The 20,567-nt window shown below is 42.8% G+C and overlaps 1 protein-coding gene across 22 annotated transcripts in view; it reads left to right on the top strand.

Annotated features, from left to right (window-relative positions):
- ablim1b (actin binding LIM protein 1b) overlaps positions 1-20,567 on the top strand; it is a 119,857-nt gene that overhangs the window by 85,198 nt on the left and 14,092 nt on the right. For 5 of the 22 annotated variants that reach the window (XM_035405688.1, XM_035405683.1, XM_035405687.1 and 2 more), the window contains 4 exons: positions 5,759-5,914; positions 11,856-11,891; positions 12,874-13,003; positions 18,078-18,125. In XM_035405688.1, coding sequence (XP_035261579.1) covers positions 5,759-5,914; positions 11,856-11,891; positions 12,874-13,003; positions 18,078-18,125 — 370 coding nt within the window. Of the gene's footprint in view, positions 1-5,758; positions 5,915-6,651; positions 6,697-7,432; positions 7,478-10,490; positions 10,536-11,855; positions 11,892-12,873; positions 13,004-13,521; positions 13,633-15,514; positions 15,530-16,094; positions 16,200-18,077; positions 18,126-20,567 lie in introns of all 22 variants that reach the window. The other 17 variants (XM_035405668.1, XM_035405670.1, XM_035405675.1 and 14 more) reach the window with 7 other exon arrangements.

Genomic DNA, 20,567 nt, shown 5'->3' with positions numbered 1-20,567 from the left:
CCATCCCACAAGAGACTGTGGATGTGATCTGGACATGACAGCGCATAATGCTAAATCTAATAGTGTGGGGAGCCGGGGGGCTGGCAGATGGACGGGTGAAGGGGAACTCTGGTCCGGATGCGGATCTGGATCGAGGGGAAATGGATCTGGACATGGACTGGGAGCCGCTGGGAAACAGGGGGTCATGAGTTAACTTGAAGGCCTTCTCCTCGTTCTCGATGTGTGCTTTGCAAGTACATGTATATGATATTGAAACAGTGGCCAGATCTTTGGATCAGTTTCCATGTTTCTGAACATATGCTTAATAAACCACCTGACATAGAGAGGTAGACATTACTAAACAATGGGAGTGGCTTTCCAACTGGGGCAGAACTTCCCACCTAGGAACAGATAATAATAACTTTATTTATATGGCACTTATCAAAACATAGGTAGAAAGTGCTGTACAATAAAATTAACATAAAATGAATAAACATTAAAGTAGCAATCTCGAAGATTTTCATTGAAATAAATGTCTGCTAAGTCACTATATATCACTGAATTAGGTAACAATGGTGATTGAGCCTATTATTATATAAATTTATATTGTTATTATTATTATTATTTATGATTAAAGAACTGGGTGTCTGTGGCGACATTCCCGGGAAAAAATCACAAGCAGCGCACAGTTAGTGACGCATTTTCCATCACCCATCAGTGGTTGGTCCGCCAGAGAGGGTAGGCGGAGCTAACGCAACAGGCTCGCTCTTCAGCTCACTTGTGAGTGTGAGCAGCGTACTGTTTCCGGTGTCTGCTAGCGTTATGGAACCCTAACAAGTTTTTGTGTAACATGACAGGTCATATTATTTGTAGATTTCGTATTACATTTGATGACAATGTAACGTTACTGAATTACTTAGTTATTTGCACAGCTAACGGTAGCTACCGGACCATGTCAAGAAAGGCAACATTAGTTTAGACAACGTTGTGATGGCACAATCGGTAGCCATCTCTCATTTCAGGTAACGTTGCGTTAGCTAGCTAGTTAATGTAATTAACATAATCTAATGTCAGCTAACAATTAGAAAAAACGGTAGCTAACGCTACGGACAGGTACCAACCTCGCAAACCGTCTCTCGAATGCAACGCTACCTTGTTGCAACATTGCAATGTGGCAAACTAAAGGCAAACTAAAGGCCAGTTCAGATTAATGATTCACAACAAGACTGGATGCAACTTGCAAAATTCCAAGACGTCTGATTGTAAACGTTCTAAAACTGCACTTGGCAATTTGACACGATGGGCCCTTTGAGACCCCAGGGCAGGCAACGGCTCTGCTACTAACCAGTTCACACCGCTGCAATTTTCTCTACAACATTCTAAAACCGTTTAGTCTCATTGCGAATCATTGATCTGAACTGGCCTTAACGTTACAGTTATTTACATTGTCATCAAGTTCATCAATATATTATATTGATCGGAATAAAGCCGTCTTTACACAGAGCATTAACCCCGGGGTATAGGTGGAGCAGAGCCTGGTCTGATTTCTGTGTAAAGAGAAAACTAAATAAAAAATACGGCAATATGGATTAGCGTTATTATTTTATTACGCTTCCTCGTATGTTCCTTCAGCCTTGATGCCCTTTTTTTGATGAAATCTCCTTTGTTTTTGTTTTATTCTTCTTGTTCTGATTGTTAATTTAACACCCAGCTTAGCTTTATTCTCTAACAGTTTAGCTAGCAAAACCAGAAACACCAGGGATAACATTTTGCGAGGCAGTTGTTTCAAAAATATCACACAACCATTCACGAGAAAGACAATGTTTATTGTGCATGAGATACATAATTCAATCAAATCAATCAAATTTTATTTGTGTAGCGTATTTTACAGCAGTTGTCACAATACGCTTTACAGACAACCCTGGCCTAAACCCCCACAGGAGCAAGCCTAAGGCAACAGTGGCAAGGAAAAACTCCCTGTGGCAGATGGGAAGAAACCTTGGAAGGAACCAGGCTCAAGGGGGAAATCCATCCTCCTCTGGTCGGCTCAGGGTGCCGACTGGTGACCAACATGTCAGTCAGTTTTATAAGGTTTATGATGTGGCTCAGATGATGGGTGGGGCCGGGTGGCGGTGATGGGGAACAGCAGGTGGCGACAGATGTGGGCAGGGTGGAGGCAATGACGAAAGAGGGGCTGGACCGCAGAGGTAGGGGAGACCAGATGACTCTCAAAGCACTCTTGAGGGTTGGGGCAAGAGCCCCGCCGGCAGCGTGGGGAAGAGGGTAGAAACGGGAATTTGCAATATAGCAGACAGTGGGTAAAGTGGCAGTAGTATGTATTGGGGGGACCCCGAGAGCCAGCCCATGTAAATTTGGGTCACAGCTGATTGACAAGTGACAGTAAGGAAAGGATTGCCACCTACAAAGCTCTATGACTACAGGCTTCTCGCACCCTGTCTCCAGACTATAACTGATTATAAACCTGAGCATAGAGGTGCGTTTTTAATCTAGATTTAAATATTGAGACTGAGTCTGACTCCTTTATAAATTTTGGAAGCTGGTTCCACAGTAGTGGGGCCCTGTAGGAGAAAGCCCTACCACCCTTTTAGGTTTTTGGAAATTCTTGGGACTGCCAAGTAGTCTGCGTCTTGGGATCGGAGTGACCTTGTGGGCTTATAAGGTAGGAGCAGGTTAGTTATGTACACAGGTGCACGTCCATGCAGAGCTTTAAAAGTCAGGAGCAAAACCTTGAAATCTATCCTATGCTTAATGGGTAGCCAGTGAAGCGATGCTAGTACTGGTGTAATGTGCTCATACTTCTTAGTTCTGGTCAAGATATGAGCAGCTGCATTCTGCACAAGCTGGAGACTCTTTAACGAGTTATTAGGGCAGCCAGATAGCAGGGCATAACAGTAATCTAACCTAGATGTAACAAACGCATGGATCAATTTTTCAGCATCCCCAACTGACAGGAAATGTCTAATTTTAGCTATGTTGCATAGCTGAAAGAAGGCAATTCTGGATATGTTTTTTATATGGGTGTCAAAAGATAGATCAGGATCAATGGTGACACCAAGGTCTTTAACGACCATATTAGGTTCAGCCAAACAACCATCACAGTTTAAGGTGAGGGTAGACAATTTCTCCCTTAATATTTTGGGACCTAAAACCAACATTTCAGTCTTATCTGAATTTAGGAGCAGAAAATTTGAAAGCATCCAAACCTTGATATCTACAATACAAGCCTCTAACCGTGAAAGCGGCAGTGCTTCACCAGGTTTCATTGAAATATAAATCTGAGTATCGTCCGCATAACAGTGGAACTCTACGCCATGTGCCCAGATAATATTGCCAAGTGGTAGCATATATAGCGAGAAGAGAACTGGTCCTGGTACTGATCCTTGTGGAATACCGTATTTCATTATTGAGGAGCTGGACTCTTCTTCTTTTAATTTAACAAACTGTTTCCTGTCACATAGGTATGATCCAAACCATGCGAGTGCCTGTCCATGCAGTCAAACACAGGCCTGGAGTCTGTCCAGTAGAATTCCATGATCAATTGTGTCAAAAGCTGCACTCAGTTAGAGGAGTACAAGAACCGACAGAGTTACGGTCGGCTGGCAGTAGTAAATCATTTGTAACCTTGATAAGTGCGGTTTCTGTGCTGTGGTGGGGTCTAAACGCTGATTGGAATACTTCAAGGATACCGTTAGAGCTAAGGTATGCACTTAGTTGCTTAGCAACAGTTTTCTCCAATAATTTTGATAGAAATGGAAGGTTTGAAATAGGTCTACAATTTTCCAATTTATCAGGTTCTAGGTTTGGTTTCTTCAGTAATGGCTTAATAACTGCCACTTTTAGTGACTCAGGTACGTATCCTGTGACTAGGGATGTGTTAATGATTTTTAATATATGCTGGCCTAGTACTGGAAATAGTTCTTTAATCGAATTTGAAGGAATAGGATCGAGTAGACAGGTCGTCGGTTTTGAGGACATGACTAATTTGGATAACTCAACCATGCTAATGGACGTAAAACAGTTCAGTACCGCTGTCTGTAAATCTTCCTGTTGTAACCAGGTGCGGGGCTGTTCATTAACATGAACAGGAATAGTGCATGATGGAGACAGTTTGGAAATCTGGTCACTAATAGCCTCAATTTTCTGATCGAAAAAGTTCATGAAGTCATTGCTGCTAAGATTGGAGGGATAAGTTGAAAACTCTGATGATTGTTTTTTAGTTTTTTAATTTATCCACAGTACTAAATAGAAGTTTTGGGTTATGTCTGTTTTGTTCAATTAGTTTTGAGAAAAATGCAGATCTAGCAGAAGAAAGAGCTTACTTATACTGAAGAAAGCTGTTTTTCCATGCAAGATGAAATAGGTCTAGCTTTGCTGACCGCCATTTTCGCTCTAATTTTCTAGTAGACTGCTTCAGGGCCCAGGTGGTATTGTTGTACTATGGAGTGTGGTTTTTGCGATTAGGGTTTCTTCTTTTAAGGGGGGAAACAACATCAAGAGTGTTCCTGAGGATAAGGGTTAGCTGGTTAGTCAATTAGTCCAGTGCAGCTTCATCAGCATTTTCACCAGCCTTTTCTTCACTGGAGAGGAATGACTCCGGAAGCATATTTATAAACTTTGGAATAACCTTAGGGTTTACTGATCGGCTGTAGTAATGTCTAGGATCTGATACGGGAGGATTGGATGCCTTAATATTAAACGTAATGAGGAAATGATAATTGCATGAGCCACAGCAAATCCCGCGGATTCTTCTCTGCAGTGTAAAGATGATCATACCGGGCAAAAGGTGGATAACGAACGTTTGTGGAAATTGATCATCACTAATTCTACCCCAGGTCTGCCACAGCATTTTAATCCGGCTCGGCAGTGTAAAGACAGCTTAAGTTAGCCTAATGTTAGACAATGAATGAGTACGTACATAACGTTACTTTTATAACAACCATTTTTTATTCAGTAAATAGTAAGTGTTATAGTTACCGTGGCCCAGGTGCCCGCTGACTGACGTCACACACAGGCGACACTGTTTGGAAGTTGGGAAGTTAGGTCCAAAAACACACCTGCAATTACCGCTTCTCGCCATTGGTACTGCCAAAGTGAACGAAACGGAAATCTTCGAGATTGTCACTTTAAATAAAATTAACAATTATAAAGAAAAAGAAGATAAGTTTATGAATGAGCGGTGGAACTTTCAATGTGGAGTGGGGGCTGAAATAAAAATATCCTTTTGGCCTAAAACAGAACTACCCTTTTGGAGGGGAACTAGGAGTTGTATTGGCCCCTATTGGGGTAAGTACCTGCCATGTGGTCAAGCAATGATGTCCTCAATCCTGTAGGGGGCTCTGTTCATGCAGGCTAAGTTGGGCAATGATCTCTCTGTGATCTGAACCAATGGAAAAGTAGCCAGACCAGAGAACGTAACAGTGAGATTACACACAATATTCAGTTAATTAAGAGTGAGTGCATTCAGAATTATAAAAAAATTATCTGAATCTGTTCTAGTAATTCTAGATCATTGATCCAAGTTGGGTTTTCAAGTACGGTCAACAGAGAGGCTTTCTTCCTCAACATGAGTCCCAGAAAGTTTCCAAAATGGCAGGAAGTGACTTGCTGTCCCTTACTGAAAGCTCATGAACAGTGTCCACTCTCCCAAGATGCATTGTGTTCTTTCCTGGTGACTGACTTCCTCTCCTCCCCTTCTGTCTGTGTGTATGCGTGTATGTGTGTGCATTTGTCTGTTTTGTCTGTCTGTCTGTCTCCCCAGGCAAAAGTAGACAATGAGATCCTTGACTACAGAGACTTAGCAGCCATCCCCAGAGTCAAGGCCATTTATGACATTGAGCGCCCAGATTTGATTACCTATGAGCCCTTTTACAGCACATCGCTGGAAGAGAAACAGGACAGGCAGAGTGTGGGAGAGGTAAAGTTATTCCCCTTCTGTTGCTTCTGCCCCTCTGAATGCTGCTCTTCAATCACACGCACAGCGTCTTGCTCAGCTCATGCAGCCTTCTCACGGTGTTACCGCGATACAGCATCTCAGTCAAGGCCAGGGCTTCCCAACCCAATTCCTGGAGATCTGCCTTCCTGTAGGTTTTCATTTTAACCCTGATTTGGCATACCTGATTTTACTAATTGGCAGCTCAACAAGATCTCAAGCTGTTGAATGAAGGTGTTGAGCAGCCCTGGTCAATACTGTGCAGTATTCACTGCAGCATTGACAGAAAGGTGTGTGTGTGTGTATATATATATATATATATATATATATATATACTTATATATATACTGTGTATATGTGTGTGTATATATATATATATATATATATATATATATATATATATATATACATATATATGCATCATGCTCCTCAGGTCTTCTCTGGAAGGTAAGTAAGAGAGCGGAAGAATTTCTCGGGATCAAACCCAGACCGTGTGCGATCCCAGCAGGGCAACGCACTCCAAGCAGTGCACTTCGTTCCTAGCACTCTCAGCGCAACCCAGTGTCTCGTATGCAGGGGGTGCACATTCTTCCAGCGCTGCTTTAGCGATCTAAGAACGTTGCTGCATTGCTACAGCTTTAAAGTACCGTTGAGAATATGTAAAGGCAGACATTTTCTGTGATGTGAGGGATCGTGTGGTCACTAGCCCTCTCTGCCGACAGCCTGTGACCTCCAGACGAGAGAGATCGCCCCAACTGGACCAATGTGTAAGTGGGCCCCCATGCTGGGTCCCTGGCAACGGGGCCCCCCTCCCCAGCTGTGTGCTGAAATCTGACTGCTTTAAAAAACCACTGTGTACTGAACACTTAGTGCCTAAACACACCACTAGCTAAAAGTATGCTGAACATTCTAATGACTAATTCTGTGTTGAACATTCTGCTTTAACTGACCTCTGACTAATTCTGTCCTGAACACACTGCTTTAACATCACTGACAATGTGCTGAACACCGATTGCATTAACCCCTCTCATTCACTGTACCGTAAGGGAAACTTGAATGAGATGCAATGCTCAGAAGTCCATTTTAACTTTCACAGCTGCTTGTCTGTCCCTTTTCTTCGACATGTCCTCTGTGTGTATGTTGTTTGTGTTTGCATGTATTGTGGGCTTGAGTGTGTGTGCATGTGTTTGCGCATGTGTGTGTGTGTGTGTGTGTGTGTGTGTGTATGTGTATGTGCAAGTGTTTGAATGAGTACATTTTCAAATGTGTACTTGCACGTGTGTGTGTGTACTACTGACTTTAATTCTTTGTTTTTTGCATTTATTTTCACTTTTCTTTGCATCTGGGGGGATGTTGACATGTTGACTGTGTGAAATGTCTGGATCCAGGTGAAGCTACTTCCTTGTGGTGGCCTGACAGTACATACAAAAATTTTAGCTGGATTCTACATTGTTATGTCCTAGCCACCATGGTAACAATCCTCAATCACCCTTCCCTTGACAGCCCCCCAGCACCAGTAGAGACAGCTCACCCAGGCGCAGTGAAACAGTAAGTGCTTATTGCCCTTAATGACTGGACCAGGATAAGCTTTACCAATCCTAATCATGAGCCCAACCATTGTGTAAAAACTTCTAATGCTCATCCTGGGCCAGCTTTTTGGAGTCTATCCACCACTGTAAGGGAACAGTCTGAGAATGCTTAGCCAATTTAACACCTGAAAGTACATGTGGAAGTAGTAGCAACCACAGTTGCCAAGGCCATAGCAATGAATACATTCAAAGACATGCACTCATTTATTCGCATGCACGCACACATGAGCACAAAGTCGGCCAAATGCACAGAGACACATGCATACAGTCCCTCACATGCATGCACTCACATACACCACCCACATACCCACACACATCCACACCCACACATACACCTCCCACACACACACACCCTCACCCACACACATCCTCACCCACACATACACCACCCACCCACACTCATCCACACCCACACATACACCACCCACCCACACTCATCCACACCCACACATACACCACCCACACCTACACACATCCACACCCACACAAATACACCGCACACCCACACACATCCACGCCCACACATACACCACCCACACACCCACACACATCCACACCCACACATACACCTCCCACACACACACACCCTCACCCACACACATCCACACCCACACATACACCACCCACCCACACACTTCCACACCCACACATACACTACCCACCCACACCCACACACATCCACTCCCACACATATCCACGTCCACACATACACCACCCACCCACACACATCCACACCCACACATACACTACCCACCCACACCCACACACATCCACTCCCACACATATCCACGTCCACACATACACCGCACACCCACACCCACACACATTCACACACACACATCCACGCCTACACATACACCACCCACCTACACACCCACACACACACATCCACACCCACACATACACCACCCACACACACACCCACACACATTCTCGCCCACACATACACTACCCACCCACACACACACACATCCACGCCCACACATACATCACCCACACACACACCCAGACACATCCACGCCCACACATACACCACCCACCCACACACATACACCACACACCCACACCCACACATACAGTGAGACAGTGACACATTTTTTGTTATTTTGGTTCTGTACTCTAGCACTTTGAGTTTGAAATGATACAATTACAATGAGATTGAAGTGCAGACTGTCAGCTTTAATTTGAGGGCATTTTCATCCATATCAGATGAACCGTTCAGAAATGACAGCACCTTTTGTACATGGTCCCCCCATTTAAAGGTACTACAAGTATTTGTTGAATTGGCTTCACAGATGTGTTTCATTAGGCAGGTGTATTCATTTGTGTGGACCACTGACCACTGTGGATGACCGGAGAATACTCTCTGTGGTGAAGAAAACCCCCCTGACAAAAGCCCAACAGATCAAAAACACTCTCCTGGATGCAGGTGTAGATGTGTCAAAGTCTACCATACGTAGAAGACTACACCAGCAAGACTACAGAGGGTACACTACAAGATGCAAACCACTGATAAGCCTGAAGAACAGAAAGGCAAGATTACAGATAGCTAAAAAGCACCTAAAAGAGCCCCAAGAGTTCTGGAACAAAGTCTTGTGGAGAGATGAGACAAAGATTAACATGTACCAGAGTGATGGAAAGAGGAAAGTGTGGTGAAAAAAAGGAAATGCCCATGATCCAAAGCATACCACCTCATCCGTGAAACATGGTGGAGGGGGTGTTATGGCTTGGGCCTGTATGGCTACCAGTGGAACGGGCTCACTTGTCTTCATCGATGATGTGACTGCAGACAGAAGTAGAACAATGAATTGTCTACGGAAATATTTTATCTGCTCAGATAAAACCAAATGCCTCCAAACTCATTGGACGGCACTTCATCATGCAACAAGACAATAACCCGAAACATACTGCTAGAACAGCGAAGGGGTTTTTGATGGCCAAAAAGTGGAAAATCCTTGACTGGCCAAGTCAATCACCGGATCTGAATCCAATTGAACATGCATTTTACATGCTGAAGAGGAGACAGAAGGCAAAAAGTCCCCGCAACATGCAGGAGCTGAAGATGCAGGCTGCAGTATAGGCCTGGCAGAGCATCACCAGGGGAGATACCCAGCGTCTGGTGATGTCTATGCGTCGTTCAAGCAGTCATTGCATGCAAAGTATATGTGACCAAATATTAAAAATGATTACTTTATTCTACATTATGTTAAACTGTCCAATATTTTTTGATGCCTGAAAATGGGGGCGGCTATGTACAAAAGGTTCTATAATTTCTGAACGGTTCATCTGATATGTATGAAAATGTCCCTCAAATTAAAGCTGACTTCAACCTCATTGTCATTGTATCCTTTCAAACTCAAAGTGCTAGAGTACAGAACCAAAATAACAAAAAATGTGTCACTGTCCAATGAATTATGGTGCTCACTGTATATACACACACACACATGCACACACACACAGACACACACTCAGAGGAAGTAAGAAAAGGAACAAGGTCACTGTTCATCTGAACAACGCACGCAAATTTTCGAAACAATCCTTCGATATTTAGCAGTACAACCTTGACAGGAAGAATGATTGTGGAATTTATGGTCAGCAAAGATATGGCATTACAGTGTCTTTTGTTCTTCAGTTTAGCTGATTGTTTCCTCTTTCCTGCATTCTTCAAGGCTGAAAATGTATTTCTGAGGCATTTGAAAGGAATATATAAAGTATGGTTATGTTATGTTCAAGATGGTGCTCAAAAGAAGTACAGTGCGTGTGTAGGTCTACATATTTCCTCATTTAAGTGAAAACCTTTAAAGGCAGTTTGGTAGTTCTTTGATCTAATAGCCTTTAAGGTGTGTGAGCTGAGTTCAGGGGTGGGGTCATGGTGTGACCGTGTGGCATAGAGCGAAGCTGATGCCCAAAAGCACTCTGGGAGAGGGGCGTGGCTAACTCAGTATCACTCAACTTCACTCTCTGTCCGACAGCCGCAGACCCCTAGACCTGACCACTCCCCCATTCTGGAGGAGAGAGTAAGTTTGTGATAAATTTTAACGTTTGTCTTCAGGCATGACAAACTAATTCTACCTCCGCCATGCATGTCTGTCTGCTACATTAATCTTGAAATGCTTTCAAAAATAAAAGCAATAAGCATAAAAATACAATTAGAATTGTGCTTGCACCAACATTCCTTACTGGAGCCCTTTATCTTATTGGACACGAGTCAACTAACAGTAATAATACTGTACTGTAAATGACCCCAACATTCCTGAATATTACCCTAAAGTTACTGTAAATTACCCCAACATTAACTGACCCTGATGTTGCTGTAATGTTGACTAATGTTACAGTGACTTGGTCTGAATTAAAATTGGATGAAGTTTAATATAGATTATCCTGCAACTTTGGGTAAATATGCTGGACCTTTTATGGTTGATGTTGTTATTAGATCTCCTGATCTTTTGACTTGTTGGGCCTATTTTTGTCCATTCTGCATCCCACTAACCATCCGCTGCAGGCTTTTTGCTGGAGGGAACGAAAGAAAACTATCTACCGTACTCAAGAATAACAGTAGTGACCTAGGGATTAGACCCCGTGACCATCTGGTGCAGTCCACAACCTTAATGTTGAAATACTATCCTCTAGTATTTCATCATTAAGATTATTCAGTAGGTGAACCTGTTAGTGGTAATGTACAGTTCTGTTGAAGTTCCATTTCCTGCTAATTTAACTGAATTAATAACCAATGCTGGATAATCACAAAAGACAAAACGAATAAGGATCTCCTAACACTGGCAGTAATCAGGTTTTTGCATATGTGCATTTCTGTGTTTGAGTATGGGTAAAGTATGTATGAGAAGGAAAGTGTGTATTAGGTAATGTAGGTGCATGTACATGTTATATGAGGGAAGCTATGTGTGTGTATGCCTGTACACAGTAAAGCATTACGTGTTAAATCAGTTCTTACAGAGTACTTATGGTTCCGAATGTACCCATATGCACTCTCTTAACATTTTACTGTGCACAGCATGTGTGGGTGGGTGTGTGTTTCTATTTGAGTAAGTGTGTGTGTGCGTTTGTATGTCTTCACGTGACTTCCTTACATCACTCTCTCACTCCTTCGTCTATCCAGCTGTGACGTTCTCGTCTGGTTTCTTAGACATTACAGAACGTTGTGAGAACAGCTGGATGACTTTGCTGCTTCATAGCTGGCACTGCTCTTCTTTTCATTCCTCTCTTTCAGACATATAATGTTCTTCAGTCCGGCTTTTCCCCCTTTCCACACTGTGCCCTGCATGCATATTAACCTAAGGTATATGTATTAATATTTAATCTGTTTTTCTATCTCTCAGTCTCCACGGACACTCTCTCCCACACCCTCTGCAGAAGTGAGTGAGCTGCACATAACATTATTTTACATTCCTGTTCATTACGTAACGTTACATTGCATTACATCACATTATATTCTTAATTCTTCAATTAAATTTCAGCGTATGACATTTTCCTAAAATTACCGGTTATTTCATAACATTACATAACATTACAGTCTCATGAATGTCATGACATTGTGGTGCATTCATCATACATCACAAAACATTGCATTATATAATTTTACATAAATTAACATTACATTACAATATATAACATTATATTAAGATGAATGCCATTCCACAGTAACAACATGAGCTAAGTTACTGTATGTATTTTGTGTTTTACCTGATATTTAATTTTTTATTTGATATGATAAAATACAAATGTAAAAGTAAAATAAAATTGCATTTTGATGTCTAAAAGTTATCAAAGGCAAATGTAAAATATTGCATTTCACAGTTCTTTCTTCCTCTGTAGTCGGTAGAAGCATTTCACACAGCATGGAACAACTACACAGTTACTGTTTACAGTAAAGATATTTTATTTACAAATCAGATTAGATGGACACAGGATCAATAATATGCATTCAGTTCAGTTTAAAAGAGTCTTTATCAAAGTATAGCCCCTCAAACTATGGTCTTTCTTCATACTGTGTACATGTCCACTTTTTACAATCATATTGTCTACTGCAAAGCTTTAAATTAAGTGTGTAATGTATATAAAAGTAATTTTGCTTAAAAAAAATAAAAAGGTTTTCCAGGTTATTTACAGTAAGAAGAGGTCTGTGAAATAGTACTTGCATATGCAGTATTTTTGCATATGGTGAATATTTCATTTGAGTGTGGTTTGGTGGAGAATTCTCAGAATTGTGTGTGTGTTTGTGTGTACATGTACGTGTGTGTGTGCGTTCGTGCGTGTATGTGTGTGTGTGTGTATGTGTGTGTGTGTGTGTGAGGGATCAGCGTTGACTCTCAATACTACTATTGTTTTGATATTTAGGGTTGCTATGATCCAAGAGACCGCATCATTCAGAGATCCACCAGCCAGGGCTCCATTGGCTCACCCGTATACAATCGCCATAGTTACACACCCACCCTGTCACGGTCGCCGCAGCACTTCCACAGACCGGGTGAGTACTGTGTCCCTTTGTGACCCCTGATCACTTACATTTCCCTGCCTCCACAGGAAGTTCACAAAATCACACGGTTGCCCGGAATACTCACCCGAAGCAGGAGATTCCATCAGACACTTCATTTTGATAACTGGAACGAATTAGAGGAAGAGAGAATAGAGAAAGGGAGAGAGGGATGCAAATGAAGGAGAGGGAGAATGGGTGCTGTTCTTACAGACTGAGTTCTCCTTCCCGCTCTTGAATGTTGTTGCTTAAATATTTCCTGTGTATTCTCCTGTAAGACTGTGTGTGCGAGTGTATGTGCATATGTGTGTACCCCTACACGTATGCTTGCATGTGTGTGCGTGCATTTCTCGTTACCTCTCCGGGCTCAACAAGCTTCCCCTTTTCCTCTTTAGTCTTTCACCCTTCTGTCTCTTTATTTATCTTTCCTTTTCTCATCTTTTTGCCCTGCTTCCGTTCTTTCTCTTTTCTTCCCTCGTCCTGCGGCGTCCCGTGCTCCTCCTCTCCCTCAGAGCCGCTGACAGGAATGCAGAAGCTCTGCTCCTCCTTACGCGGTGGCCCCGCCCACAATGACTCCCGCCCCACCTCCCCTTTCCGTCACCACTTCATGCCCCATAACAAAGGTAAGGTACCTGCTCTCTTGCCTCGCCCACGTGCTCGTCCGCCTGCGTAAGCCTACCTCTCCATAGGCCGAGGGTTCCAGCTCATCTCACCCCCCCCCCCCCGCCAATAGGCACATGCTTTGGGGAGGGGCAACGAAACTCCCCCTGGAGGGTGGAAGGATGCAATTGACGCAACTCCTCTGGTTGCCAAGGTGGGATATCCAGAGGCTGGATATCTCCTTTCAGTACATCTTTAAACACGGATGTGTGTGTATGTGCGTGTATTTTCATGTGTGCGGGCTGGCTGGCTGGCTTCCCATGAGGCTGTGCTTTAAACATGGTGTGCATGATGCTTCCTGCACACCCCAAAATTCATGTACCATCCTGACACATTCACTCCTCACACAGGAAAATAAAGAGGTATATTTTTGACCAATAAATCATCTTGTTTTTTTTCACAACACATCAGTGAATTGAGGTGATTCAGAAGTATGATTTTGTGTCTAACATACATAGCCTAAAGTATAGTTTATTCCGCATTTGATTTGGCCGTGTTTTAAATGGCATTAATAATAATGAAAAATAAATTGATTCGAAATGCCTTGACATCAGGTGTCCACCTAGGAATTGAACCTATAACCCTCTTGTTTTTTTATTTGTTCAGATTATGTGACCCCACAACCCCCTCCCCCATGTAATCCCCCATTCATTGTGTAATCATTTACCGCACCTACAGTATCCTCAGCCTCCCTGAAAATGTGGATGCAACCCCCCCCCCCGCCCCTCTGACACTGCTGTAAAATTAATATATATTTTACATATAATATATATATTTAGCCCAGTTTCAAATTAATTTTTCCCAGAAAGTGAATGATTTACACTACATGGCCAGAAGTATGTGGACATCTGACATTCAACAGTTGCAAAATTATGGAGTAGGTCCACCCTTTGCTGCTATAGCAACCTCCACTCATCTGGGAAGGCTTTATATTAGATGCATTGCTGCAGGAATTTGATTCCATTCAGCCAGAAGAGCCTTTGTAAGATCAGGCACTGATTGGGCGATTAGGCCTGGCTCGCAGTTGGCTTTCCAATTGATCCCAAAGATGTTGGATGGGATTGCGGTCAGGGCTCTATGCAGGCCAGTCAAGTTCTCCCACACCATTCTCGTCAAAACTATATGGGCCTTGCTGTGTTACAGTGGGCATTTTCATGTTGAAACAGGAACGGGTCTTCCCCAAACAGCTGGGGATGCATAGATCATCTAGAATATAATTGTATGTTGTAGCATTAACATTTGCCTTCACTGGAACTTAGGGACTAAGCCCTAACAATGGAAAACAGCCCCAGGCTAATGGGTGTCCACATACTTTTTGTCATATAGTGTACCTCACAAATAAATCTCCCTTAAAAGAAGAATAGCTACAAGCTACAAGAATTTATTCAGATTATTTTTTCTTCATATTCAAGCCTGCCTAAACATATTTGGTGGGGTGGGGTGAAGAGAGGGGTGTTTTATGTCATCCAACATAGATCACAACTTCCATTACTGATGTCACGTACGTATATGGCAGCCAAGATGTCACATACAGTCTATGCCATATACCGCACATATGATAATGTGCATAACAGCCAGGAAACCATAACGCACAATTATGATAGTATGCACAATACAGATGTGGCTAACAAATCCTTAGATGTCATAGTCAGAGGTTGAGCTCCCATATGACCATGGGATTATATTGACCCAGTGCCTTAGTGGCCACGCCTTACTGCCGAGACTCCCGATTTTAAAATGAGGGAGACTCAACCCACCCTTTCATTCTCTGCCATTCTGCACGCCTGCGCTTAATGGCCACCGCCAGCTTGGTTTAACGCTTCTCTGCCTACGTTTTCCTTGCAGATTCCTTCTACTTAGGTATGTCACAGCTTTGACTGGGTGCCTGAGTCTGTGTGGCCTGTGGCCGCTGTTGTCGTGGTGATGGTGAAGTGTGCATGTTCTGGGTCTCATTCACCTTCATACGTCTCAAATGCTGGCTGTGTCACTCTCATCTCTTTCCTGGTTTTGAGCTGTTTTTGTTTCTGCTATCTTTTCATTCTCAGTAGCAGCCTTAAATCATTTCTAACATGGAAATGTTTTCTCTCATTTGCTCATTTGTTCTGAAATGGTAGTATGTGCCACTGATTTAATGTAGCATGTTCTGTGGGTCCTTTTCAAGCATGATTTTTACGTGCGAACTATCTGCAAAATGCACCACCCCTTTCCCATGTTCACGGTCATGGCAAACCGCACACACGTTCCTTAAACGAGGACCTCGGGTGGAGCGGGGTCATCACACCGCAAGATTGATTAGATCCCTCCCGTCTGTCGTTCTTCTCCTTTTCCGTTAATCCATCTTTTTGTTCATTTTCTGCCTTTTCCTTCTTTTGAGGTTTCGCTTTGCCTCGTCTTACATTTTTTTCCCCGTTTTTCTCGTTCGGAGGCAATGAGCCGTCCAGTGGTCGGAACTCCCCTCTCCTCTCTCGGTCAGACAGCCGCCCGGTCACCCCAACTCTCTCTTTGAACCCTAAACATTTCCATCTCCCAGGTAGGAGCAGGAACGTCCGTCTCTGCGATTTCGTGTGTCACCTCATAGCCTTCTCTCTCTCTCTCTCTCTCTCTCTATTGCTGTAACCATTGAAGTTTAAACTTTAATTCCAAACTCCGAAATGGATGTCAGAATGTTCTAAAATCGTTTTTTGAACTGTTCAGAAAGCAGAACGCATTCTAACAACACACATAGCCGTCTGTTGTTTGCTTGAACAGGGAACCATAATACCAACAAAGTACAAATAGACAGTACGATATCGTACACTGTAGATGTAGCTACCAAGTGTATAATGTGTGCCTCATTTGGTTTGTCATGTCCAGAATGGGTGGATACATGATTTGCAGAAACCCTGGTGATCCTGATAATAACTTGCTTTGCTTTCATTGATTCGGTGTCATTTTGTCATTTTGTTTCTTCACACAGTGGATGATGTAGGATCATATCTGAGCTGGTTTGTGAGTTTGCTCTGCATCATTCCCAGCACTTGGACTAACAACATATACAGTGTATCTGGGACTTGCACATTTCAAAACCTGTTTTTTATATTTTAGTTTATTTTCTACCACAGGGCATCGAATGTGGTTTACTATTGCATGAAGGTCAAGATATAGTATGAAATGTGTAATTATGTTGTCCTTCCCTGTTTATTATTCTGTCAGCACATTGTTGTTAAGTTGTTATTATGTTGTCTTTGCGACATCCTTATCCAGGGCCACATAATATAGTTTTTCTTGGATGTTCTGAAAAGCTTTCAATAGCTTTGCTTTATACTGAATAAATTACATTATTTCAATTGCTTTTCACTTTTATGTTGAGGTTAGTGGTATAATTCACCTGAGCAATCCCCAATCTGCGGTGCCTACTATAGGAAAGAATGGCAGCCATTTTGTACAAGTCACCCCACCATACATCAGATTAGGTTTTACCAGACTATGGGTTTATCAGGACAATGAAGCTATGGGTCATTGGTCATTTTTCCTGGACTTTCAGTAGTTCCTCCTTCAGGCCCTCACACACCACTCCCAAGAAGCAGCAACCTAAATTCTCCTATCCAAGCGCCAACCACACCCAACTGTACATACATAGTTAGACGTCCGATGGTAATCCAACACCAGCGACTATATTTACGCTGTAATAGTTGATTTAACAGTCAACATTTTACCATGTACTAATAACTCCCAGTCCCAAGTATTGACCACACCCAACTCCACTTGGCTATGGCCATTAGACAGGAGAAGCTGGTATGGTGGTTTGACTGCTGGCACAAATATGCAGTAAATTATATACAATAAGAAAAACTGAGACCTGCCTACTGTCCCACCTAATGCCCCACTCAGCTCTGCCCCCTGCCAAACTCCACTGCTCCACCCAATGCTTTGTCCTGTTGCCCTACTCCACTACCAAATGTGCTGCCCTGTTAGCCCTCACACAACTCTGTAGTGGGGAGGCTGTTCATTGCTCTGCAGTTGCAGGGACAATGCTGTGCTGCACATCATTTAGGCTAACATCGTTCTGTGAGGTAGCATGAGGTAGCACTGTAGTACCTTTTGTTTTTTTCATTTAAATAGTTTCCTGTTATATTCTGCTACTTGTGTTATTTGTCAACAAATGTTGTATTAACATCTTTTGAGAGCAACTGAACTGTATCAACTCATCTCTCTCTCCCTATCACCTCTGCAGACTGATGTGGATCAATTTCCTGCATATTCATCTTGTTTGTCTGTTCATTCGTTGATTTACCTGATGAGAGTAGCAAACACCTCCATGTTTGTTGAATTTACCATTATCTGTCCTACCATGGCTGTAACTAATTGACCAGTTGCAGGCTGACAGACAGGGGAATGACTGTGTCTTTCTCTGTTTGTTGCTTTCCAGATCAAGGCACCAACATTTACAGGAAACCTCCGATCTACAAGCAGCACGGTACTTTTACGCTTCTCTCTCTTATGTTCATTCTGCGATTTTCATCAAAAACAAAACAAAGAACAATGAGTCAAAATAACTACTGTTGTAACTTGTGGGAAGTAAACTGTTTAATGCATTAACTGTCGTACAGCACATAGTACAATATTAACCACTAATTTGCATAGCTGAATTCAGGTTATATCACAATAAAAACAATTCTCCTATGGTCTCCTATGGTCCCCATGCCTGCTGAAAACAGCTGTACTTTGCTCCTGTTGTGCTGATTGACATTATAATATTAAACCTTTTAGAAGAACTTTAAAACTGTCATTAAAACTGTAAAACCAAGAAAGGGGAGTTTAGAGGACCTCCAAAGCAGATTTGTTTGTCCATGGAAAGATTGGCCTCATTCCTTGGCAGAGTGTGTGAGCTGTCATTGCTCTCTAGCCCATGTTGCTGGGAGTTGAAGTCCAGCATTGCCAGCAGTGGGATATGTTTAATCTCACTAAAAACTTCACCCCTGGTATCCCCTCTTAAGCAATGCAAGAGACAGGGTCTTTTTAGTGAAACTGCAATCCTAGGAGCAGGAGTGGGGCTTGAGGATTGTGGGATTGTGTTTTGAATTAATGCTGTTCAGATTCTGTGCAGACTCTCCATCTTTTATGTAACGTGGATGGGTTAGTAGGATGATGATGAGCTATCCAGATCATTTAAAAACTGGTGAATCTGCATATTGTATATCACTCACATGATCTAAACGTGGCACATACAACAACATGCCATTCCTGCACTGGTGAGGTGCTGTCAGCACTGCGGTGTAAAGTGATACAGCCACACATTTTATTGAAGCTTTACTGCAGCGTCACTTCCTGTCTGTGTAGGGTGCGTGAGTCCTCTGTGTTCTCATTGTTCTTCGTGTTGTCTGTCTCCCCTTTTGAGTTACCCCCTCATTAACACCATGCCTCATTTGACCGTAACCCATGTCCACATGTAAGTATTGTCTGAAGTTTCCTGCTCTAAATTTCCCTAAAATGCTGTCAAAGCTCAAATAAGTCATGCGTTCTTATGTATATAAATCTAATACTGAAGCATGGCAGAAGAACTCCGCCTTTCAACTCTCTTAACATTCCATGGTACTGTATCTGTTAACACTCTTGGTACTGGGTCCAGCCCCTTTCTAAATCACCCTGATACCCTCTTGCATGCTGTTAGTGGGCTAGCTGGGATTTGCACAAAGCTAGCTCACATATGATCGCACAGGAAGGATTTAACGCTTATTAAACCATTAAACAAATGCTGCCTGAAAAACATAACCCAGTGTCCTGAAATCAACACAGGATGCTACACACTTTACCACACATTTAAATTATTTAATTTGCACTTCCCTTAGACTGTAAGAACAAAGGTTTCAGTTCTGTTTTATCAGCTCATCAGAAACAATGCCAGTTTTCAAAGGAAGCCTGGCACGTTTATTGAATCATATGTGTTCAGTTTATGTCTGTGTATGGAGATAATGGATAACTGAAGACAGATTCTCTCTTCAGTCCCTTTGGGGCTTCTGAATGGCTCGTCCGTCGCTGTGTTTCAGTTCGATATATACCCCATCTGCCATACCAGTGTTGACTTTGGCCAGCTGACCCACAGGATGGCGCATAATTGGCTGTAGCGTCACCCAGGGCAGGATGGTTTCGCCCAGTGGGATTGTCCCTGTCTCATTGTGCATGAGCAGCTCCTCACCAGCCGGGCCTGCAGTCTGCCTGCTCCTGCCTGCACTCTCCCCGATCGGCAGAGGATGTTGCAGCGATGAGACAGGCCTGCAAATATCATTGGCCATTTCAAACTGTGGAAAACAGGAAGTTCTGGGAAGGAAAGGAAAATAAGAATTCCCTCAAATTTCTGTTCATAATAAGGATAAAACAGCACTGAAGCCAGCTCTGGTGAGTAGGGTATTTTGACCAGTGAATTTAGGTTTTTTTTACGTGCAGTGCATCTCTGGAGAAAGGTCTTGGGGGTTTCAGGGGGTGTGGGAGCTGAGACACTAGTGGAGGCCTGGGGGCCAGGGTAAGGGGACCTCTCTGACTCCTCAGGATGTTCGATAAAAAAATGCTGTGTCTGGGAAATCTGGGAATGGTTTTTTGTGACGCATCAAGCATTCCCCCAACCCTTCCCATCTGTTAATGGCCATATTCATTAAATCCACACAATGTTCCCCGATACGTTTCACACAAGAATGACTATACAATTTTTTATGAACCGCAAATATTTGCACGGTCATCACAGGATCCTGAGTAGATCATAGACCCATGGTACATGGATACACTTCAACATGCATGCACAGACACACGGCTAGAATAAGGAAAGATTGCTGTTCTGTTTTTTCAGTTTGGCCATTCGCCTATTATGCACGTTGACCTTGTAGAAACATTTCATTAGAGAAAAGGTTGGGCATATCAACTTGCC

This window comes from Anguilla anguilla, chromosome 2 (assembly GCF_013347855.1).
Source record: "Anguilla anguilla isolate fAngAng1 chromosome 2, fAngAng1.pri, whole genome shotgun sequence".
NCBI lineage: Eukaryota > Metazoa > Chordata > Actinopteri > Anguilliformes > Anguillidae > Anguilla > Anguilla anguilla.
Note: the sequence above shows the minus strand (reverse complement) of the source record. Positions and strands in the feature narration are given on the sequence as shown.